Source organism: Dendrobates tinctorius, unplaced genomic scaffold (assembly GCF_039654945.1).
Source record: "Dendrobates tinctorius isolate UK_male_01 unplaced genomic scaffold, ASM3965494v1 ptg000111l, whole genome shotgun sequence".
In the NCBI taxonomy this organism is placed as follows: Eukaryota; Metazoa; Chordata; class Amphibia; order Anura; family Dendrobatidae; genus Dendrobates; species Dendrobates tinctorius.
This window is the reverse complement of record NW_027361779.1, coordinates 6779565-6805168: the sequence shown is the minus strand read 5'-3', so window position 1 is coordinate 6805168 and position 25604 is coordinate 6779565. Positions and strand designations below refer to the sequence as shown.

Here is a 25604-nt window from a genome sequence, read left to right as displayed (position 1 = left end):
GAGTTATATTCCTCTCTGTTCAGCTGCAGTGTGGCTTCTATGCACGCTGGGGTCTGGCTGGAACTGGGTTACAGTCTATCTGGAAAATGTCCTTTTCCACTGAGATTCAGCACAGACCTTGAGTTACTGTCTCTGAAGGCAGGTTATTCCTTTTTACTATTCTGACTCATGGATATGTAGAACGTATGGTGCCTGGATAGACCTCTCTTTCTGGGCCCCTTCCGTATCGACCTGTACTCACGTTCATACCGATTAATCAGACAGCTTAACTCAGCCACGATCTCATGTAAGAAGACTCCAGGAAAAGAGGGATGCTTTAACTGAAATTCTTGTATTATGATGAAAGCAGCAGGTAAAAAGGAATATTCTTCAGAGGACATGTAAGAAGATGCATACAGATGGAGGGACGATCACAAAATGGAGAATAAGGGAGGGAACAAACATACATCACAGGACTACAGGGAGAGAGTTGGGACAAAATACAGGGAAAGGCAAACTTCTGCCTAGCAACAGATGATGCAACACAAACAATGCAAATATTAAATGATTTCCCAAGTCGTGGGACATGACAGACATGGAGGAAGTTAAATACTTGGGCTATGAAGTAGGCATGGGGGAAATAAAGCCCCAGATAAAGTTGACGCATTCCAGAGTTGGTTACAACCTCTCTCAAAGAAGCAGGAAACCGTGTTCCTGGGCATCATAGGATACTACCGCTGGTTCATCCCTAACTTCACCATAATAGCTGCCCCTCTGACAAACCTCCTTAAATGGACAAAGTCGGCTATCGCTAAGTGGTCTCCAGAAGCTGGTCTTCCAGGGGCAGAAGCTATCACTGTGTAAACAGCCAGTCCTGGTGCCACCGGATTTCTCTAAGGAGTTTGTGGTCTAGAGAGACGTATCAGATGTTGGGCTGGACGATGTCTTATCACAAGAGGTGAATGGGGAAGAGCACCCCATAATGTATCTAAGTCGGAAGCTGTCATCCTGCGAGAATTACTCAAAACTGGAAAAGGAACGTATGGCCATCAAATGGGCTATGAACACGCTAAGGTACTACCTCTTAGTCAGGAAATTCAGGCTTGTTTCAGACCATGCCCCACTGAGGAGGGTGAGGGAGAAGTGGAACAAGCTAGACATTACAGAATTTTGGTGGGGCTATGGTGAACAACTTGTCATTAGTATTGTTATGTTGTAAAACGACATCCCACACATCAATTACAACTAATGCCAGCACAGCACATTGATCTCTGTCCTCTGTGACCTGGGTAAGAGCGGCAAGTGATGATGTGCTCACAGCAGTTGGTTGATGTCCACTGGAGACACCTATCATTTGTTATTAATGACTTTTCAATCATTCAGTTACAATTTTATGTTATCTCAATAAACAAGATCTTATTTTTTTCAACATTGAAGACTACAACTGAGAACTTGAGAAACTGAGTTCACATCAAAGAATGTAAATGTTAATGTATGAGTAGGTCTTTTATAGTTCTGTTGTTTGACGGTAGGAAAACATTTCTTTTGGACATTCCCACCAGCTTTGGAAAAAGGAGTGATTGTACCATTTCCCCCCAGTGACACTGTAAGAACATCCTTTGGGTTAATCTTTTGTCAAAAAAAAACAAGAAAAGACACAGAAAGCAGCTCAAATATGATTACTATTTATTTGCATAAAGTTCCTATGTCACACTCTCATAAATATGCATATTATTTTGGAATCAGCAAAAAAATACCTGGATACAATTTATTTAGGCTTGAGACATTCCCTATGTACTCTGTGCATAACTGCTGTGCTTCTGATTCTCTCAGGATGTGACAATCATGTGCTTTTAGGTATGTTCAACAATTCCAATCTTTTTGCATTCCCAGAACTCAGATATTTCCATACAAATGATGTGAAATTTACTCAAAGCACTAAGTTTGTTTACCCTTCATCCAACTTCAAACTTCTGCAACTGGGTGAACATAAGGTGGGGTTATTCAGAAAAGTGCTATTGTGTAAGGAAAGGAACAACTTGAGGCTTTGTGAAACAATTATAGGCAAAAGAAAGAAAATCAACATAATAAACTGATTAAATTTGTATGGACTTTTTTTCTTTTTTTTAAGAGAACTTGTCATACGGTCAAAAGTAGCCAGTCTTTGCTCTTATTTTAGTTTTCAGATTGTTTAAAATGGGTTATCTAGGACTATATTAGCTTTTTGATTCATAGTAAAAAAAAATCTATCCAACGTAAGCTCAGAACGGACATCAACCACTCCTGCAAGTAATTAAGCTGCTCCATGTCAACAGAGCAGCTCTTCTTTTTCTGGACTGTTCTGTCAATGGGGCGTGACTACCAGCATCATGCCGACTGACTGCTGGCTTTGCACAGTTCAGGCCCCTTCACACATAGTGACTCACCAGCGATCCCGACAACGATATCAACATGTCAGGATCGCTGGTGAGTCGCTACATGATCGCTGCTGAGCTGTCAGACAGACAGCTTCACCAGCGATCAGCACCAGCGACGCCCAGTGCACGGCGTCGCTGTGTACTTTCGTTACCAGCGCGATGATGCAGGGAGCTGGTAACTAAGGTACACATCGGGTTTCTAAGGGACGTGCGTCACTTAGAAACCTGATGTGTACCTTAGTTACCAGCTCCCTGCATCAGCGCGCTGGTAACTAAGGTACACAGAGGGTTTCTAAGCACAGCGCTGTGCTTAGAAACCCTGCATTTACCTTAGTTACCAGCTGATCGCTGGTCTCCCGCCTGTCACACGTAGCGATGCATGCTGGCCAGTGGGAGACCAGCGACCAAAAAAATGTCCAGGGCTTTTCTACAGCGATCAGTGATACCGGCAGGGGGGGCGGTCGCTGATCGCTGTCACACACAGCGATCTCGCTGGTGAGATCGCTGTTACATCACAAAACTTGTGACTCAGCAGCGATCTCGCTAGCGAGATCGCTATATGTGACGGAGCCCTAAGACAGCAAGGAGCCATCTGTTAATCACAACATTGGCAATTACACCCCATCAACAGAGCAGAGTGAAAGAGAAGCCACTGCCTTGATGATGTGACGTTAGCAGGAACTGCACAATTGCCAGTAGGACCGGTCTGTGACCTCTTTGTGCCAGGAGAGATCTCTGCTCTGCAAACCAGACAGGTAATTAGCAGCTACTTACTTATTAGTTCTTAGGCACATGGTAAAAAATTAGTATAGTCCTGAATAACCCCTTACCTGACATATGGTTCTAGAGAAATGGCTTTTTAATTTAGTGCTAATTTTTATAGTCTTTACTTTACTAAGAAGGCGTTGCTCCCACAGTAACCATGTAGAGCGGCCTGAAAACTCGCCCCCCCAAAGAATCCTGTAACACTTCATTCATAAAAATTAGCATTATATAAAAAGGCCTCAGTCTCTATAATCGGATAGTGGGTTAAAAATCAAAGCACAAAGAAAAAGAAAAACCGGCATAAGAGCAAGAGTTGCCCACTTGCCTGGTGACAGGTCCTCTTTACCAATAGCAACAAAGTAAATAAAAAGAAAAAGGCACAACCGATTTATATTACAGTAATTTGCATTGTCCAGGTCATTACGTAAACTGGCCAGATATGGTAACATTTTCAAGAAAATAAAACAAATATTTTCTCTAAATTCAATTTAAGAAATTAGACGATTTATCTATGAATGAAACTGACATAACAGTCAGTCATTGTAGTCGAACCTCCTAACAATCCTATTATTGTTATAACATCATAACCAAAATAGAATTTGTGTCAAAACTACAAAAAAAAAACCGCCTTTATAGATTTCAAGAGTTGGCAAATTAATATGACTTCATTATTGATATTAAATGAAGTCATCAGCAAAAAATGACCATTCAAAAAAAGAACAGCACTTAGTAAGGGGACACTATGGAAACTGCATATCTAGTATCTCAGATCATTGCTGTGTTTGCCAGAAATTATTCTTTATTCACATATACCGAGATGTTCGGTGCACCCTTGGTGTGGCTAAGCAGTTCCGTGCACCTCAACTTCCACTTGCTCTCCTCCCCATTGTCCTTGATTTGCGCTGACTTTAGAGTAGATACAGAAGGGTGAACAGATGGAACACTAGTAGGTGGGAAGGTGCACTGAACTAATTTGGTCAGGTGAAGGGAGCACTGGGCACCTTGTTAGCATGTTTTATGCTAAAAAACTTCCTTTGAAGATAAAATTTGCAATATCACTGTTATAAGAGAAACTGATGACCAATCTGATCTTATCACTTCTTTGCTGCGCTTCAGACCAGTGTAGAAAGTGGACGCTTTGTCATAATTATGTTGGGCAGTGGTACGGAAGAGGCAGCGGTCCAGCCATGGCCTCTGTCCCCTGTGTGCTTCTCACTAGCTGTGCTGCCGGATTTACCGGGGAAGACCTGGTGACACAAATCATTGGAGAAGAACAGCTTCCTGCACCGGTACAAGAAGCCTGGGAAGTGCGACAGTACCCATGGAGGATAGACAACAAGTATTACTCTGCCAATGTGAATATCTGCATTGTACCCAGCACAGCACATGTTACCACTCCGGTGGCAGAGTCCGTCCAGGTTTTCATTGTATACTTTGACAGCACAATGAAATCAGGTCTGGAGAAGGTGTTGTCTTGGCTTCCACTGCTGGAAGACTGGCTGCTGGATGTTATGATCTTGGTGTGTCCAACTCAAGCAAAAAAAACTCGATAATGAAATATGGGATCCAATCTTACAAACATGTAATCGTATGGTCTTGCTTAAAGAAAAGTTGGAGTAATGGTCATCTATTAAAATATCTACAAAACTCCAAAATTATTGTATTTGACAGAAGTTGGAAACTGCCAAAGATAAGATTGTTCAAAAATCATACCAAAGTGTGTGTTGTGTTTCCTATACAGAAGCAATAAGTCAATACTGTAAAGTATGGGAAGTGTACACACAGTTATTGTTGATAGGATCCACTACATAGTGTATTTGGCCACTCATAGTTTGGTAATCATTGAGGCACACATTATTTTAGCTTTTGGCAAGGCTTGGCTTAGAGGGTGTTGTGACCTTAAGAGGACCAGGAGACTGTAGGAATCTATTGCACGTTCTTATCATTGCTACGTAGAAAACTTCATTTGGTAATGTCTCTCCGTAAGATGTTAATAAGTATCTGTAATGCCACTGTAATAATGGCGATCAAAGATCAGTGCTGAAAACGCAGCTAATCAGAAATAGGTTTTTTTTGCTTGGTGATAAGCATCTCTCTAATGTAAACATTACCAGGAATGGTTGATTGCTGTGATTCTACTTGTAGAAGACTCCGTCCATATTAGCGTTATGGCTCCTGTTCATCACGGAGCTATGGCAGCTTTCACCAATCAGTTTGGAAATTGACCCTAATAAATTCCAGCAGATGTCACTGATTTAAAATGGCCGCTTCAAATTTCGTTTTTGAATACGGAAAGGCTAGTTTAGTTTTTATCTACAGAAATAATAGTTCTGGATATTGTGCTATTTTTTCTTTTATAAAAACATCTGAAAACTGGAAAAAGAGCCAATATGGACAGAGTCTAGTTTCTTCCTAAATCATACACTACTGCTGAGAATCATTTACACATAGTAAATAGGACCTAAGCTTCATTCATAGTCATATTATCCATTCCCTAAGTAGTATTAGGGGTAATTATTTATTACACTTTACAATGTACTATTAATGGAAAATAAACCTCGATGATTAAGACACAAAAGGCAACTTCAGTTAAGGCCAATGTGGCTCCGCAATTCCAGTGCGCCTCGATAGATGTACAAGCAGTTTGTGCCGAGATGGAAACTTGACTCCTCACCGGGAAACATCAAGCACTTTCCTTTACAGTTCAGAATGACTTAGCAGCTGTTTTTACACAAAAAAAAGTGTTCCCCTGGTAGAGTGGTAAAGGTCAGGTTACTTCATGACAAGGTCGTTGAGAGCAGCAGAGACCTCAGTGTTCACTTGGGATGACACGCTGGCTGGAATAATGCTGAGATGTAAGTCATACTGCTGGTCCATGCCCAGGTAGCTGTCGCTCATGAGATACAGCGTGTAGATACACCTGACAAAGAGAAGAAAAGGGAGAAGCAAGTCCATATAGCCCTAAGAACTGGTGGCCACGTAGTCTGCAATAGTCCCTGCCACTTACCTTCCAGTATTCTCTGGGGTGTAAAACGCGACGGACACTGTGCTTCTATTTCTCACATATCCCACTCTCTTAAGTGCAACAAGCTCTTTCTTGTCCACCTCTCCCAGGATCAAAAACCAGCCTTCATCCTTTGCCTTGGGGAACTTTGGAGCAATTGCTTTACTGTCTTGCTTGCCCTGAAATGACAGATGATGAATAAAATGAGAGGTTAATAATAAGAATTATTCCAGGTAAATTTCTGTTGAAGAGAAAGTGATCAAATGTTAAGGCCCCGTCACACACAGCGATCTCGCTAGCGAGATCACTGACTTTGTGACACATCAGCGATCTCTCCAGAGAGATCGCTGTGTGTGACGGGGATCAGCGACCGGCCCCCCTGCCGGTTATCGCTGATCGCGCTCGAGCAGCCTGGGCCGGTTTTCGATCGCTGGTCTCCCACTGCCCAGCGTGCATCGCTGCGTGTGGCAGCGAGAAACCACCGATCAGCGACGCTGGTTTCCAATGTAAACGTCGACGTTTACCCGACGTTTACATTAGAAACCAGCGTCGCTGGTCCTGATCGCTGGGGCTGTCTATGTGACAGCTCACCAGCGATCAGCCTAACGACGTCCCAGCGATCCCATCCATGTTGGATCGTTGGTGGGATCGCTGGGACATCGTTATGTGTGACGGGGGCTTAAGTCTCCTATCCTGCACCTCGGCCCCTGGTGGCAGCACCCGATGGACATAGAAGCCTTTAAAACTTACAGGGTGCAGGAATCATTAGGCACATTGCACCACTCACCTCGAGCTTGGCTGTTTAACCTTCTGTATATCTGACTTGAGATTTATGCCCATCTGAGAGCAGAACTACATAGGGGCAGAGACCTTGATTACAGTGATGTGCCACTTAAGGGGCATTTCCACTGAAATATAATTGTGAACGAGCATTGTTAAAAACACTTTTTTCACGATTATCTTGTTGTGTAAACAGGTTGCCAATCACAAGATGAAAGAGCAAAATGCTCGTTCATCAAGTGGAATGTTCTTTTATGCAGCATAAAAGTTTATCGATAGGCAGTCATATTGCATGGCTGGTCGGTCTGTGGAATCCGACCCTCACTGGGCTGCTCGCTGTAATTTTGATAAAATCACTGTTTTCCGTGCTGCAGATCTAACAGTTCTTTAAATGCTGAACTCTGCATAATCCCACCCATATCACTGTTGACAGCTTTCTATGTATACTGTGCATAGGCAGAAAGCTGCCAATCAGTGGTGGGGGCGGAGTTATACAGAGTTCATGAATATGGAGGACTACATGGTAGAAGGCTTAGTAGTCCTTTAATGATTATCTGCTAATGATAAAACAGTGATTTACCAAAACTAAAGCAAGCAGTCCAGTAAGTGACACAAAGCTGGAATCAGGGTCTCTGTCTGCTCAGATTAGGTGGCAAAAAAACTGGTAACAATTTCCCTTTAAATACATTCATTATGCCAAATAATAATTTCTTTTCACATTACAAAACACATACTATATAGACAATTTCCTTAGTATATTAAAAAAAAGATTACTCCAATTAAAGCAAATTTTCAAAATTAAGAAAACTCTACTTAATAGAATGGATTAGGATAAGGATGTGTCTGACGCACTGATGAGCATCGATGGCTCTGTACCTTTCTGTATCCAGCCCGAATCCTGTACAGAGTCACCTGCAGCACATACTCCTGATCCGCATGTAATGAAATCCATTTTTTCTCCTGTGCCCCCGGAATTACGATAGGTACGGCGCGCTCATCGTGTGCTTGTGCTGGTTCCTCCCACCATCCTTTAATGGTCATCTGGACGTCAATCACTGGGAGATTTGACACAAAGTTCCAAGCCTAGAATGAGGCAAGAAGACAGAATAGGAAGACGTTCTACCAGATAAGGACCAGAGACATCACACAGCGCTCATACAGATACTGTAGACTTCATGATCTACTGCGGTGGTGGAACCTTTGTAAGGATTTTCTTGTTTTACCACCATGGAGGTATAATGCCAATCATGTCCTGTATGGGAACACTGCACCTCCCGCTGCCGGTTTTTCACGAAGCAGTTTGCATGCAAGCAATTGTTTACATGCTGATGGAATAAAGCATCTCTAGACTACCCATGTACACACAGCCATATATGTGATATACACCGCTATCGGTGTACATCTTCTGCCAGACTGGGGGACTGTAGAGGGGCAGCGTATATGCTCACACTATTTTTGCAAGTACTAGGAACACCAGCCAAACATTTATCTGAGGATTAATCTTCATCTATTGAATCAGACAAGGACGCCACCATGCATACCATTATTTAATTAGCAGCCAAATCCTCTTCCAGTTAGCAGCCGTTGCAGGCATACTGATGTGGCAAAAGATGCAAATCTCGCAGTAGTACTACTTTTTCTCATTACTACTGCAATTAGCACTTAAATTGATGCTTTAAACCTGCTAATTTCTGGAATAATTCAGAATTTTGATGTTACCTGGGATCGCCTCACAGTAGAGTCGGCAGCAGATTGCAACGCAAATTGAAGTGCTTTTCAGCCAAATAACCATCATCGTATCAGACAGAGCCAATTTGCATTTGGTTTAAAAGATAACAGAATGACAATTTATGCAAATAAATTAGGTAAGTTTACTTCCCAGTTCTCCCCGAGCTAATTAGAACAATGTCCTGATCAGTTTTTTTTTTTATCGCATTCGAAACCTGTTGTGCCCGCAACTTCCATTATGGCAGAAAAGGCTTGCTCCAATTTGTACTAATTACCTTTACCCGGATTCTTTTACTTTTATAGTAATCAAGTTTCTCAAGTGGACAATAAATTTGTCATTAAAATGGTCCTAATTCACAACCAAGTTCAGACAAATCTGGCTTCAATGAATCGGATGACAGGGAAATGGAACAATCAATGGCAGAGTGCCAATATTAATGTCAATGACACATAACAAAACTTTAATTTGTTTTAATAGTTTTATCCAGCTTGGAAAAATATGAAACTTTTGAAATCACTTTATTAGGAGATTGGTCTTAATTCTTGTATACAAATTGCATGTAAATGGCTTCACCACATCTATTTTGTTGTGTTTAGCTGCACTGATATCAGAACATACTCATATGGAGTACAGGTGATGGCTGTGAAAGGGGCAGCACCTGAATCCTCAGAGTGTTGTGCTTATCAGAACAATCCCTTGCAGCAGGCTTATCCCAAGAGTTAATGAGACAAGGTTGATAAGCTGACCTTTCACTGCCATCATCTCTACTCCAGAACAATCCCATGCAGCAGGCTTATCCCAAGATATAGTGAGACACAGGTGCTAAGCTAACCGTTCACTGCCATCATCTGTACTCCAGAACAATCCCTTGCAGCAGGCTTATCCCAAGATATAGTGAGACACAGGTGTTAAGCTGATAATACAGGCAAATAGACTGGGAAAAACAGGGATGTAGAAGTCAGATGCTATTTTATTTTTACAACAATGAAGATAAATCCCTAAATAAAGTGATTTGTAAAGTTTCATATCTTTCTGTGCTGGATAAAATTATTAAATAAAAAAGAAAAGTTTAGTTACTCTTTAATTGTGTTGTCAATTGGAGGAATATAATATGATACCATACAGGGGTCCTATCAATGGCTACACAGAGCAGTTTCATAGACCTACTGTACAGGTTTCAGCCTGAAAAGTGATCCAAGTTGTAATAGTAATGATAGTCTATAACAGTTTAGCAAAATAAAATTATTAAATTGTAGCTTGATCTTCTCTAGATCCAGACACTTTAGCGTGTCATTTATTCTAACAACTGTATGCTTCAAGGACCAAGTGACCTAAAACATAACCATTATTCTGGAAATGTACATTTTTTTCATACACTAAACCATCTAGGAGACAATACTGAAGTGAGGATAGGTGGAAACAGTCATTAACAATTGATTGAAATGCTTCAACTGCATAAACACGTAAAAGGTGTACAATGTACTCCGACACTGAGCATTATACCATAAACACTCGAGGGACAAAGAGGGTCTGGATTAAAATGCTTGCTCCTAATGGAAAGCACATAATAGTCTGTGGAGAAAACATTTCCATGTGTAGGAACAACAGCTTAATGAGTAGAAGCAATATCATATTAAGCACCTAATGAAGTGGATAGCCATAAACCCAGTTCTTTGCTGGTTAACAAGTCTAGTTAAGTATGAATGTCATTTCCATTGGAAATTCAAAGAAATGCATTGGAAATTATTGTATTTCCATTCCAGGTTATTTATATTAGGTCTACCAAATGGAAATCACAGAAGGAGAGTCAAGTGATTTTTTTTCTAACTATGCATGTTCCAGTTTTGTGAGCCCATCTTTAGTTATCTATCAATAAAACAATTTAGACGCAAAAAAATTCATTGTTAGGCTTACTACTCTTTATGGCACATGGACATGGGCATATCATAGCGCCACACAACCTTCAAATTGTACAGAGCTCTACTACAGAACATACTCCGCTTCTGATTTTATAAGGTTACACACAGATTGGAAATGCTCCATGATATGCTTCCAGGAGAAAATCTATCCATAGTGTGGTAACATATGGAGGCTGCATACTTCAGAAGCTAAGCGCTGCGGTAATTTAGGATACCTGTTATTGTCACAGTAGTGTTATTACTCTAGAGAGCATACTTGTGATCTCTTTCTCCCACCGGATTCTAGATGAATAAAATACAAGATTTTTCAGGGAGGTACCCATATAAAACAGAACAGTAGGAGAGTCTAGGTAGGGAATGAAATACAGAGTATCCTGAGCACCCTTACATACATCTCACTTGAAGTGAAGACCATTTCCCTCTAACACTGAAATGGTATCACTTGTACATACACAAGTTTTTCATCATTTTTTTTAATAAGTTTTTTTATGTGCTTAGACCAGAAGTTGAGAGACACAAAAGCATCCCATACTAGTCATTATTATCCAGCTGAAATGTTGGGCCATTTTGACTTTCTGGCTTTTCAACTTTGTCAAAACACAAGATCAATTTGTCCCTGATCGGATGATTTTCCATCACATCCCGCAGATGCTTTCAAATGATATCTAGGGAATTGGGAGGTCACGTCTCTACGATTACTGCTGCCATGAAGTGGTGTACTTGGTCCACAACAATATTCAGATAGATGACATATGTCAAAATAAAATCCACATAAATGTCAGAACCCAAGAACTCCCAACAGGACACAGCCCTGAGCAATCATGGCTTGCATTTGTCCCATAGTGCATCCTGGTGCCATGTCTTCCCCAGTTAAGTGATGTACATGCACCCTGTGGTCCACACAATGTAAAAACAAACTTCTATCTACCAGCCCTAGGTGACCATTTTCATTCCTCCATTGTCCAGTTCTCATGCTCATATACTTATTGTAGGCCCTTTCGGTGGTGAACAGGGGTAATCATCTGCACCCTGACTGGTCTGCAACACATAGCCTCAATATATAGCACTGTGTATTCGTTCACTTTTCTATTCCATCATAGACAGCATTAACTTCTTTAACAATCTGTCCTCCAATATCTCTTCTGTAGGAAGGCTAGCCTACGCTGTCCACATGCATGAATTAGACGTGGACACCCTTGGCGATGTCAAAAGTTCATTAAATATCCTTACATGGACCACTGTTATTATTTTCAGTGGTGCAAACCACAGAATACCAGAAATACCCACAAAACCTGCCAAAGCCACTAAGATCTCTACACATGCCCATTTTTCCCACTTCTAAGATATCAACTTCAAGAACTGATTGTCCACTCGATGCTTAATATTTCCCACCTATCAACGGGTGCCAAAAACACATGATGATCAGCATTACTTTCTTCACCTGTCAATAGTTATTCTGTTATGGTCGATGAGTGACACCGTAAAATAATTACCTGTGAAATATGTGCAGCCGAGAGCTCTTTTTCAACTAAAGAAAAGAACATTTCTTCCTTGCCTCCGCATGCCGCCACCAGCTCTGGAAGACACTCAATAGATCCAGTAACCTCTTCAGAAGTTCTTATCCTTTTTCCTGTATTCCAGTTTCTTAGGGGAAAACATAGCAAATATAGGAAAATGAGCATTAAGAATTAAGTATGAGTATCCACACAGCATCGCTCTCTATCAATAAATACTACCATAAATGTAAGAGTTAAGCTCAAGTACGATAGCTTTCGCTACAATTAGGTAAACTTAGAAACCTATGCCATAAAACTATACTGATTGAGAAAAAACCCTGTAATATTCATGGTCACAAAATTAGGAGCAAAAATAGAGTCCTACAAGAATGAGACCAATAATATTTACAAGGTTTTACAGGCAAAATAATGACAAATGATAAGTGAGCTTTACATGTTAAGTTATATGTTCTATTAATAAGCTCAACCAGGTGAGGTGACCCATCCACAGGTAGTGATGCCGTTGGTACATGACCAGAGCGGTGTGTGAAAGGCGAAAGCTGGCTAATTACTTCAATAGCTAAGCCAGCCTACTTATTGGTCTATTCACTGGCTGTGACAAAGAAGCTCATGTGCACTAGCCCATTGACTCCCACTGGTCAAGGTTCTGTCCATTATAGAAAAGCACACACTAGCCAAAATCACATTAGCATTAATGCAGCTTTAGAGTCCAGACGCTTAAAAGCAGTGTATCAAAGGGGTTGGCTGCTACCTTTGTATAGATGCCCTATCCCTAAGATTGTAATATCTGATCGATGGGGAATGTGAAACCTAATACCCCTGTCGATCAGCTGTTATCGGCACTGGCCAGAATTTCTCGGAAGGCTGCTGGAACACCGCAGCATCGTAAATTCTATATATGCCGCGACTGTGTGCTGCAGATTCACCCACTATTCAAAAGAATAGGGGGTATACCCGGATGTGGCCACTATAGTTTTGATGGAGCAGCTGTGTTCCAGTGGCATCTGAGAACTTTCAGCTGCTGCTGGCAACAGCAGATTAATTGGGGTACATGCGACCCGTCGATCAGATCCTAAGGACAGGCCATCTATAAAAAAGAAGTGGCCAATATCTTCAACTATACTTTTAGCACATAAAAGCATATAGGGAAATGTTCTTTTTCTCATCATTTTTATTTTTTTCTTATTGTATATTTTTAAATGACATTTTGTGTACAGCATTATGGGGGCGAACAATTTGCCTGAGTTGCAAGAAACATTTAGAGGTATGCTTTACAGCAGCGGCATGAAACACAGGAAATAATAGACAGGAGATGTTCACTCATTTTTATAGAAGGGTTATGTTAGCGTGCTTTGTGACCTATGCAGAGGCCACGGGGCAGGGAGGAGGAAGACAATCACCGAATGTGCATGCGGTGATCCTGAATTAGCTAGAAATAAGTGATATTGTCTTTGAAGTTCTGCTTGTGATGACAATGTGACAACTGGCAGAAAAAGCTCCATACAACAGGAAATGTTAGTTTATAACTAGGCTTAGCAGCAAGGATAAAAAGTGCAACATTTCAGGATTTGTTTTTAATATAAAGACTGGAATATAGGGAGAAACATCACCAAAATTAATATTTTATGATTTTTAACATGATAAAAATGTAACCAGTAGGCAATTTTCTGTTGAGTTCTAGGCCATTGAGTTTCCACAAACTTTATTTCACATTCTTACTTAGGGTATGCTACTCCAGTATATTCATAAATATGCTCCATGTTCGCTCTCTTATGTATATAGTTGCTACTTTGCAAATAAAGTTGAAGCTGCAGCTTCAATCAAATGGCCTACTCTTTCCCTAAATGTAACTGCCAGACTATTGCTTTAAAAGTACATACCTGAACAGATAAAGATGGTGTTTCTCAATATTGGGTATAGTGAGGAAACCGGAATCATGTATCCAGCGAGCTTGGACTACCATTTGGACCAGATTTGTGATATTGAGTACTGTAACAAGCCAGCCATGATGAGCGGCAACATCCAACATAGCCTATGGAAAACGATCAATGTGTCTCATATTAAACCTCCACATAGCTATCATTGATTGCTAATATAGAGATTATAAATACATATACATATTTATTTCTAATCTCTATATTAGCAATGATAGTTATATAAATATATATACACACACAGTTGAAACTAGAATCATACATACACTATATAAAAAGACACACATACATGTTTTCATCAATATCTGACATGAAATCAGAATAGACCTTTCCCGTTTTAGGTAAATTAGAATTACCATAATTGTTAATATTTGCCAAATGCCAGAATAATAATCGAGAGAATGTTTTAAGGCATTTTATTACTTACTGCAAAGTCAAAAGTTTACATACATTTAATTAGTATTTGGTACCATTGCCCTTAAACTGAAAGACTTGGGTCAAACGTTTGGGATATCCTTCCACAAGCTTCTCACAATAGTTGTGTGGAATTTGGTCCCATTCCTCCTGACAAACTGGTGTAACTGATCCAGGTTTGTAGGTCATCTTGCTCACACCTGCCTTTTCAGCTTTGCCAATACATTTTCAATAGGTTTTGTGATGGCCACTCCAAAACATTGACTTTGTTATCCTTAAGCCACTTTGTAATTATTTTGGCAGTATGCTTCGGGTCATTGTCCATTTGGAAGACCCATTTCCGCCCAAGCTTCAACTTCCTGGCTGATGTTTTGAGATGTTGCTTCAGTATTGCCACATAATCTTTTCTTCGCATGATGCCATCTATTTTGTAAAGTGCACCGGCCCTTCCTGCAGAAAAGCAACCCCACAACATGATGTTGCCACCCCCGTTTTTCACAGTTGGGATGGTGTTCTTAGGGTTCCAAGATTCTCCCTTTTTCCTACAAACGTAACGATGGTCATTATGCCCAAAAAGTTCAATTTTAGTTTCATCAGACCACAGGACATGTCTCCAAAAATTAAGGTCTTTCTTCCTGTGTGCATTTCCAAACATTAATCTGGCTTTTTATGTTTCTTTTGGACTAATAGCTTCTTCCTGGCAGAGTGGCCTTTCAGCCCATGTTGATACAGTACTCGTTTCACAATCTTACCAACTTCCGCCATCATCTTCACAAGGTCTTTTGCTTTTGTCCTCGGGTTGATGTGCACGTCAACTCTGGGACACAGTACCCGTTACCTTCCTGAGCTGTATTGATGGTTGGACATTCCCATCTTGTTTGTACTTGCATATAATTGTTTGCACAGATGAACGAGACTCCTTCAGGCATCTTGAAATTGTACCCAAGGATGAACCAGACTTGTGCAAGTCCACAATTCTGTTCTTGATATCTTGGCTGATTTCTTTAGACTTTACCATGATGCTACACAAAGAAGCAGTGTGTTTCAGGTGTGCATTAGCCAAAGCTTCCAAACACATGACATCATCATAAAGGGCAGTCCAAAATTGTTTAAATTCATAGCAATATTAGTGTATGTAAACTTTTGACTTTGCAGTAAGTAATAAAAATGATTTAAAACATTCTCTCTCTCATTATTCTGGCATTTGGCAAATATTAATAATTATGGTAATCCTAATTGACCTAAAACAGGAAAGGTTGATTCTGATTCCTTGTGAGATATTGAGAAAAACATGCATATGTGTCTTTTAATATACTATAGTATATGTAAACTTCTAGTTTCAACCGTATATACATACAAATGTATGCATATGAAATATTAGATAGTTATGGAAAAAATGCAGCAGAGTAAGAACGCATTAAAAAACAGAAGTGGTAACAGCTTTTTTTTAACAATTAACAAAATGTAATCTAGATTAAATCAATATTTGGTGTAACCATCCTTTACCTTCAAAACAGCATTAATTCATCTAGGGACACATACACAAAGTTAGGCCGGGAACACACATGCAAGAAACTCGGAAGAGTCTCGCATGTTAATACCCGGCACTGCCGCCGGCACTCAGGAGCAGAGCGAGCGGCTGCATTTATAGCTATGCGGCCACACGCTCTGATCTGAGTGTCGGGTATTAACTTGCGAGACTCGTCCGAGTTTCTCGCGTGTGTGATCCCGGCCGTAGGGTGTTTGTAGGATTACAGTCAAGTGTATAACAAAACCGGTGATAATCATTTGACTATCATTTTGAAATGAAGGGTGAAACAGTCATTAAATTGCCACAGAAACAGCTGTAGGAGGCTAAACACTGGGTGAGGAACAAACTCTGCTACAAAGGTGAGGTTGTAGAAGAGAGTTTCATGTCACAGGTTATAAACCATGGTAGGACTGAGCACAGTGACAAATCACAAGTTATTCGCAAGTTATTCTGCATCTGAAAAAGTCTCCCCCATGCAAAGATTTCAAAGCAGAATGGGATTTCAAGATGCACTGCTAAAGTTCTTTTGCAAATAGAACAAAGGAAATTGGAAACATTGGGGGCTGTACAGTATATGCAGTGGTCAGCGATGAAATACATATTATGCTTATTGCCCTTCAAAATTGGAAGATGTAAAACTGCCATCATTGCAGAGCTGGCACCAACCAGTGGGACCCAGTCACATCCATCTACTGTTTGGAAAACTTTGGCCAAAACTAGTCTGCATGGAAAAAGTGAAGCCAAAAAATTATGTCTTCGAAAAAGGAAAAAAGGGCAAGTGACTCAACTATGCACAAAAAAATAGGAACTGGGGTGCAAAAAATGGTAGCCAGTGCTCTGAACTAATGAGTCATAATTAGAAATATTAGGCTGTAACAGAAGACAGTTTGGTTATTATTATATAATTAGTATTTATTTTCTATGTATTTTTTTCTTTTTTCTCAATTCACACCTTTTCATTTTTGAATCCTTATATTCATTACAATTTGGTTAGCCTGTATTAATATCAGCACTATACAGGCATTCTAAAATTGATTTTCAACGAAAGCACACCAGCCTCATCAGGTCTATTAGATCTTTTTAATACATGAAGTTTGTATTATGAAACCTGTTGACAAATCCAACGTCTAACAGCTGAAAGGATCGGTGTTAGAAAGCTTTACAAGGCACGAGTCATGTGACCACCGCAATGTTTGCAACTGTTATTTGCTTGCAGTATGTTGGCACTATTTACACACTGTGTGCCTCTGAAAGGCAATGCTACTTATGAGAGGCAGTGTATATGGCGGCAGTGCTGTGTGATATTATTTACACAATTGTATGGATATGTTGCCATGTTCGGTACGGTTATTTAAGCCTCATTGTATGTGATGGCTACACATTTGGATTGTGTAGTTACATGTACAGTACACTGAATAGTACAGCACACTACAGAGGGGAAGAGAAGCACTAAACTGGACCCTAACCAAGGAGCCCAAACCAAGGACCGTGCCCCTGCCAGGAGCTGATAGATAATTGGCCACAGACAGTAGACTCTCCTAAAGTGGACTTGTCCAGTCCATGGAGCGGCAGGAAAACTCATCCTCATGATGGCGATCATGATGTACATTGCCGCCTATCTGAAAAGGAGCTTTAGTGTTTAGCTGAGCTTTATACCATCTTAGTGAAGCGACAGAAATAAAATCTGGACTCTCCTTAAAGGAAACATAACATCTACAATATCATGTGAACACTATCTGCACAAATCCTCCTGACGATAAGGCAGACAGAACATAGCCATCCCCTGCGCTTTACTTCCCAGCGCTATTAATCGTAGCATTGAGTCCAATGTTTTACAGACAAGCACGAGGCTGTGGACTTAAGACAAACTAAACACCCAAAGCTTCTTCCAACAAAGGACGTGTTTACACACAGCTTCAATTAAATTAGAGAAATTCTCAAGAAGTGCAGAATTGGGGATGTAAAGGACGCACTACAACACCGATCAGCTCTCGCCGCCTTATTATTACTGCCGGAGAAATACATACAGAAGATAGTGGGAATACATAACATTAATAATCACAAATCTGATCATACACACTCGTGTATTAAAGCATTTAGCGAAAAAAGTGTGTGGGAGGGAACATTAAGTGGGTTGTGGAAGGAGCGAGCAATGGTAAACACAGCAGTAACGGAAGGTAAACTGGACTTTTCCATCCCCTCCACAGTATACACATTACATCATTAACATGCACTCTTCACAACATTACATTTTAGATTAGAAGTTTATATGTATTTTAGGCTCAGATTGTTTCTCTTTTTTACGTTCAGTCAGGACCACATTATTTATATTGGACCATCATAGATTTCAGTTAAAATTGTCATCCACCAATGCTAGAAATATGTAAAAAAATAGATGCAAAAAATAGCAAAATACATAAACTAAAGGATTAATCCTATCTTCTTAGATGGGTAAATATGCATAGTGCTGGTAAAAACGACTGTGCTCTCTGCTAAGAGGAGCAGCTATGGGCTGAACAGGCGCAGTCCTTACAGAATGTCTTCCACCCGAGGATGGCGATGGAGGGCGCTGTTGGCTCCTAGTCCCTCCCAGCCTCAGTACCATTGCGCTCCTTATGCTGCAGAGGCATAGCGCTCATACATAGCAACAATGGCATCATTCAGGTCTGCAGCATAATGACAGGTCACGCTGCTGGCCTGAACTGTCAATCACACAGTAGCGAATGGCCCCACAGCAAACAAATTGTCGGGAGGTTGGAGCATGACGTGTTCCTGAAGCAAGACAATTGGACCAACCCTTTAACAGCACCCACCTGCTCTTTCCCCTGTAAATCAAGCGCTGACGCTTAATAGTCATCCCTATCTTTGTTAAAAAGCTTATGCCACATGACCGCTGCAGCCAATCAGTGTCCTCAGCAGTGCGAATGTTATCATGGCTCTCACTGCTGAGCAATGACGTAATTAGCATGTCATGTGACCACAGTGACAACTTGATCTATGTTCTGGAACTTGTTGATAAAAAAGGCAATTTTATGTTATATATATCATAGTTTCATTATTTGAAGATAAACTATTAGCTCTCTGGATCTCTGTTTTATTAAATACTTGTATACCGCTTTAAAGCCACTGTCACACGTTCAGAATTTGGTCAGCATTTTATTTAAGTATTTGTAAGCCAAAACCAGGAGAGGAACAATTAGAGGAAAAGTATAATAGAACCACGTCCTCACTTCTGGATTTATCACCCAATCCTGATTTTGGCTTACAAATATTGATGTAAAATACCGACCAAATACTGATAGTGTGAACATGGGCTAAATAAAATCCCCACCCCCTTTTGCGTCTGCTCAATGGCCCCACGGTGAAACAATGTACGGTGCGGCACACATCTTGGCGCAGGGAGCTTTGCTGGTGCTGCACAGCTGTCAAAGCAGGATGGCTGCACAGCTCCAGGGATCCCTCCGCCTCTTCTGTGAGACACTGGTGACGGCACCTATGGGATGACATCATCACATACACATATCATGTACAAGGTGGGGGTTGCAGACAGCAAATAATAAATTGAAGTTGGAGGTATGGAGAACAAATAATGATGAATTGAGCGTCGGAGACAGCGAATTATAATGAATTGAGGGTGGGGCAAGTACCATAAATTATGATATATTGAGACTGGGGAACAACAAATGATGAGGAATTGAGGGTGGGGCAGCAAATAATGATAAATTGAGTGTTGGGGAGAGCAAATGATGCTGTATTGAGTGTGGGAGAGACCTAATGATGATGAATTGAGGGTGCGGGAGAGCAGTTGATAATGAATAGAGGATAGGGGTGGGAGAGAGAGGACATGACATAATGAATTGGGGCGGAGAGTGGAATGGAAGTATAATGAATTGGGGGAGCAGGAGGTACAAAATGGGGGTGCTGAAGATGCAGGTGTTTGACTCGTATTGAATTGGGGAAAGAGTACAGGTGCTAATTAATTTATATATTTATTGGGTGGGGAAAGTGGCTATTTATTGTTAGTGGGAGAGCAGTTATGGATTACAATTTATAATTGGAATGGTGGGTTGTATAATAACTAATTATAAAATAATGGTGAGTGCATGTCTGTATTCAGCTACGTAGTGTAGAAGTTGGGGAACAAGTGGGAATGTGCTCTAGATAACTGTGTGTTGTTTTCTGGAGAGACGAGTCCTCGCTGAAAGAACTGATGACGGTCTGCACTGGATGAAGAAGAATAGAGAAGATGAAAGGCTTCAACTAGAGATGTCACCGGTGAGTTGGTGTGTTACCTGTATACTGACACTATACACTATATACAGAGCTCCTGTGTATAATGGCACAAATGGTAATATTAGTGTTGTGTTTTTATATTTATGATTAGTATTGTAGTATTCAGTAACTAAGTGGTGATAATATGTGGTCTTGTCATGATGTGGTGGTATTTGTTCCTTGTATGTGGTATTATTCGGTTACTATGCCAATAATGTCTGTAAAGCGCTGTGGAATTAATGGTGCTATATAAATGAGTAAAATAAATATGTTGTGGTAATATGTGGTCTGGTCATGATGTGACAGTGTTTGTTCATTGTACGTGGTATTACACAGTTACTATGTGGTGGTAATATGTGGTCTGCTATCTCAGAATTTGAAATATCGGTCTTCACTGAATACTGATTTTACTGAGAGTGAAAGAGAAAAGAAAGTAGTAGACTTTTCTGATAAGATATATTACAAATTTGCTAACTTTCATGTGTTTTATTAATTTATGAAATAAAAATTATAAAGACAGTTACATTTTCAATATTCAGTGCCAATTAATGTATTAATAATAAATCTTTATAGCAGTCAGGGTTCCATTTTTTCCAACCCCTTACATATTTTGGCTGCCCGCAACCACCACTAGGGGGAGATGAGCAGACTATTGATTATTATTATTATTATTATTATTTATTGTTATAGCGCCATTTATTGATATGGAATCCCTTAATAAATGGCACACTGTAAGCTGATAATTTGCCTCTAAGGGTCTCGGTACATTTAGCGATGCACCAGTGATCCCGACAACGATACAACTTGGTCAGGATCGCTGGTGCAGATCTCACCAGCGACACAGCAACGATCGAGGCGATGCTCGGCGGTCGCTCCTGTCACACGACAGCGATGATGACGACTTCCGCCTGCGTCCATGCGCCGCTAGTCGGCACCAGCGGGACGCCAACAAGGAGAAAATGGCCTAGGATGTTCGAGCGTGATCAGCAATATCCAGCAGGGGGGGGGTCGTAGGTACGTGTCACATGTAGCGAGATCGCTAGCGATATCGCTGTTGCGTCACAAAATCGGTGACACTTTAGCGTTATCGCTAGCGATATCGCTATGTGTAAAAGGCCCTTTATGCTTCCCACCTTTGTGAGATGTACTTGGACCTCTGTATCAGAAGTCTTCGGGTTACTAGTTTTCTTTATATTTCATATACCATATGTAGAAATAAACAAATCCGGACCAGTCCTGTATCTAGGTGCCCACATTCGTTTGTGAACAGAGGTGCGGTTGGTGGTCACTTAAATTTCTACTGCCACGTGAAGCTACCTATTATTTTTTTCCCACACTTTGGACAAAAACATGCTAATTTCCAAATAGAGGGAAATTAAGTTCCTTGTATGCATTCTGCGGTCTATTAACGCCAGTCCGCCTGCAGCTGAGCCTTGCTCTCTGTGCAGCCTCCAGCTAGCCGGACAGTAGCAGGGAAGCTAATTGGGAATCAAACACAAGTTCACGACACTCCCCGCTGTTCATTAGGACACCGGCTGATACCAGAACTGATCAAGCCTCGCAGTAGTACATCAGCGGGTCTCCCTTGACAACTGAAATCAACAGTTTTTCTTAGGAATGAGGGTAACAACAGGCGAGTTATTTACAATGCATCAATGAACGAGCTGATGGGTTTTTTTTTTTACTTACCAGATAGTCTCTCCGTATAGAAACATATATTTTTATCCAAATCTAGCAAATTACATTTGAGCATTCTACTTTAATCTACAATTTTGGGCTCTTTCAATTTTCGATAGAATAAAGGTTACTTTTTACATATCTCATCCTAGCAGCAAATCCCTTATGTAATAGGTAATTCTCTTTCAGTGGCGGCTTTTGTTCTTAATTAACGTCGGTGGTAACAGAATCATTGGTGAGTAAGTCTCTTATAATGCCATAGGGCTAAGTTTATTAACCTGGGATTTCAGGCAGGGTTTTGGAGTGCTTTTAACCCTTCATCTAAATCTACCAGTTGCTACAAATTTACCAGCACATTTTGACTTATTCAAGAATGCAACATACAGAACTACCACGTAGTAAAAGATGAAGAACAGCACTGACTGTGCTTATTCTTCACAGATCCATTGGCAGCATCTCATCCAAACATTTCTATATGGAAAATATTTCAATATGAATTAAGCCGAGATGCCTAATTAGAACATTTGGCTGCTAGAATCAGACAGTAAGGGTGCCTTGTCTTAGAAGCGTTCAGACAGTTCAGGGGATGTATACTCCACTGTATCTGACCAATCACATAAAAGGGAAAGTATCATCCATACATTATTATTAATTGAAATTATATACTGGTTAATGGCATATGGAAATCCACAATACACTGGAGATGTCCATTGGAGACTGAGCTTCTTAACTATGCTCTGTGCAGAGGTCCTTGTGCAGAGAGGAGTGATGTGAGCTGTGCCCATCATCTATTGCTAAACACTACCAATCACCAGTTTGTGGGTGCCTATTTTAAGTAAAACCAACTTTGGCATCATGACTCCAGATATTCACCCATTATGGACTACCTTCCAATTCCTCCTGATGAAATAGTATGAATGGCGAAACACGTCGAGGTTACAGCACTTTTGTAGCTGAAGTGACAATTTCCATCACCCAATATTGGTTTGAGGACACAGGTGTATACCTATATGTTAGTTGGATTAAGCACAATTTGCACTTTATTTTATGCATGGACACTTCCTCCATTGTGTAGTTGTTTGAGCTCTTAGGAATATTGGGGGTTATACACTACCGTTCAAAAGTTTGGGGTCACCCAGACAATTTTGTGTTTTCCATGAAAACACATACTTTTATTAATCAAATGAGTTGCCAAATGAATTTAAAATCTAGTCTGTTATGAATGAGTCACCGAAGGAGGAAAAAACAAAAATACAAGCTAAGTCCAGAAAACCGGAGAGGTTGGTAGCTATCGGATTGCAGACCCCTGATCCTATCCACAACAACTAACAGTAGCCGTGGGGGGTTCCTACGATGCCCTAGACCCCTCGATCACAGCCGGAGAACTAAATAGGCCTAAAGAAAGAAAGGGGAAATCTAAACTGCCCCAGAGCAGACCCCAAAGCAATAGGCAGCCCCCAACATATAATGACGGTGAAGCAAGATGAAAACACTAACACAGATAGAAAGATAGGTTGAGCAAACGATGGGGCCCAAGCTAACTAAAGGACAGGATAGAAAAGCTGCTGTCTGCAATCCGTAAAAAACCCTACCAAAAAAATGTCCCAACCGTCTGATAGGAAAAACAGGCCCTGAAGTTGCTAGGACTTCAAAAAGACTATATCAGCACTCAGGTAAATTCTGAAGACAGAGCAAAGAGACAAACTGATCAGAGACAAAAATGGAACTCAGCACACCCCCGACCGGGGATGGCTGAACTCCAAAAAACAAGGTAAACAAAACAAAACGTAAGTTCAATAGCAGAGCAAAAACTTATCTTTGGGAAGCAGGAATCAGACTGGTCTCCAAGAATCCAGCAGAGAAATCACCAGCGACTGAGAAGGGAGTCGGCTGCCTTATATCCAGTCAGAATTTCCTGTTACCCAGTCATCATCTACCAGATCAGGTGTTTGGTAATCAGCCTCACTACCTTCCTTCACCAGAAGAGGGAGTTCATCAGACATCGATGGTGAAGGGGAAAATGAACTCACAACACTAGTCCAGACATTGACAAGATTAGAAAAAAAGATTTTTATTTGAAGTAATAATTTTCTCCTTCAAACTTTGCTTTCATCAAAGAATGCTCCCTTTGCAGCAATTACAGCATTGCAGACCTTTGGCATTCTAGCAGTTAATTTGCTGAGATAATCTGGAGAAATTTTACCCCATGCTTCCAGAAGCCCCTCCCACAAGTTGGTTTGGCTCGATGTGCACTTTTTGCATACTGTGCAATCAAGCTGCTCCCACAACAGCTCAATGGGGTTGAGATCTGGTGACTGTACTGCCCACTCCATTACAGATGGAATACCAGCTGCCTGCTTCTTCCCTAAATTGTTCTTGCATAATTTCGAAGTGTTCTTTGGGTCATTGTCTTGTTGTAGGATGAAATTGGCTCCAATCAAGCGCTGTCCACAGGGTATGGCATGGCATTGCAAAATGGAGTGATAGCCTTCCTTATTCAAAATCCCTTTTACCTTGTACAAATCTTCCTCTTTACCAGCACCAAAGCAACCCCAGAGCATCACATTACCTCCACCATGCTTGACAGATGGCGTCAGGCACTCTTCCAGCATCTTTTCAGTTGTTCTGCATCTCGCAAATGTTCGTCTGTGTGATCCAAACACCTCAAACTTGGATTTGTCTGTCCATAAAACTTTTTTCCAATCTTCCTCTGTCCAATGTCTGTGTTCTTTTTCCCATGTTAATCAGGTTTTTAGCTTCTCTTATCAGCCAAACTGTTTTCAGCTGTGCTAGCTTACTTGCACAAGGGTTTTCAAGGGTATTCTAACCATCCATTATCCTTCTTACACAGTTAGCAAACACAAAGTACCATAAAACACTGGAGTGATGGTTGTTGGAAAAGGGCCTATATACACCTATGAAGATATTCCATTACAAATGAGACATTTGCAGCTAGTATAGTCATTTATCACATTATTATTATTATTATTATTTATTGTTATAGCGCCATTTATTCCATGGCGCTTTACATGTGAGGAGGGGTATACATAAAAACAAGTACAATAATCTTAAACAATACAAGTCATAACTGGTACAGGAGGAGAGAGGACCCTGCCCGCGAGGGCTCACAATCTTCAAGGGATGGGTGGTAATACAGTAGGCGAGGGTAGAGCTGGTCGTGCAGCGGTTTGGTCGATCGGTGGTTACTGCAGGTTATAGGCTTGTCGGAAGAGGTGGGTCTTCAGGCTCTTTTTGAAGGTTTCGATGGTAGGTGAGAGTCTGATATGTTGTGGTAGAGAGTTCCAGAGTAGGGGTGATGCGCGAGAGAAATCTTGTATGCGATTGTGGGAAGAGGAGATAAGAGGGGAGTAGAGAAGGAGATCTTGTGAGGATCGGAGGTTGCGTGCAGGAAAGTACCGGGAGACGAGGTCACAGATGTATGGAGGAGACAAGTTGTGGATGGCTTTGTATGTCATGGTTAGGGTTTTGTAATGGAGTCTCTGGGCAATTGGGAGCCAGTGAAGGGATTGACAGAGGGGAGAAGCTGGGGAATAGCGGGGGGACAGGTGGATTAGTCAGGCAGCAGAGTTTAGAATAGATTGGAGGGGTGCGAGAGTGTTTGAGGGGAGGCCACAGAGCATGAGGTTGCAGTAGTCAAGGCGAGAG

General features: G+C 40.9%; 1 protein-coding gene across 1 annotated transcript in view; it reads right to left on the bottom strand.

Annotated features, from left to right (window-relative positions):
• Positions 1–1648: 1648 nt before the first annotated feature.
• ASCC3 (activating signal cointegrator 1 complex subunit 3) overlaps positions 1649–25604 on the bottom strand; it is an 825088-nt gene continuing 801132 nt past the window's right edge. Inside the window, exons 38-42 of the mRNA XM_073589496.1 lie at positions 13991–14142; positions 12087–12237; positions 7822–8028; positions 6169–6344; positions 1649–6081 (exon numbers count right to left, since the gene is read on the bottom strand). Of these exons, the coding sequence (XP_073445597.1) occupies positions 5934–6081; positions 6169–6344; positions 7822–8028; positions 12087–12237; positions 13991–14142 (834 nt within the window). The 3' untranslated portion in view covers positions 1649–5933. The remainder of the gene's footprint in view (positions 6082–6168; positions 6345–7821; positions 8029–12086; positions 12238–13990; positions 14143–25604) is intronic.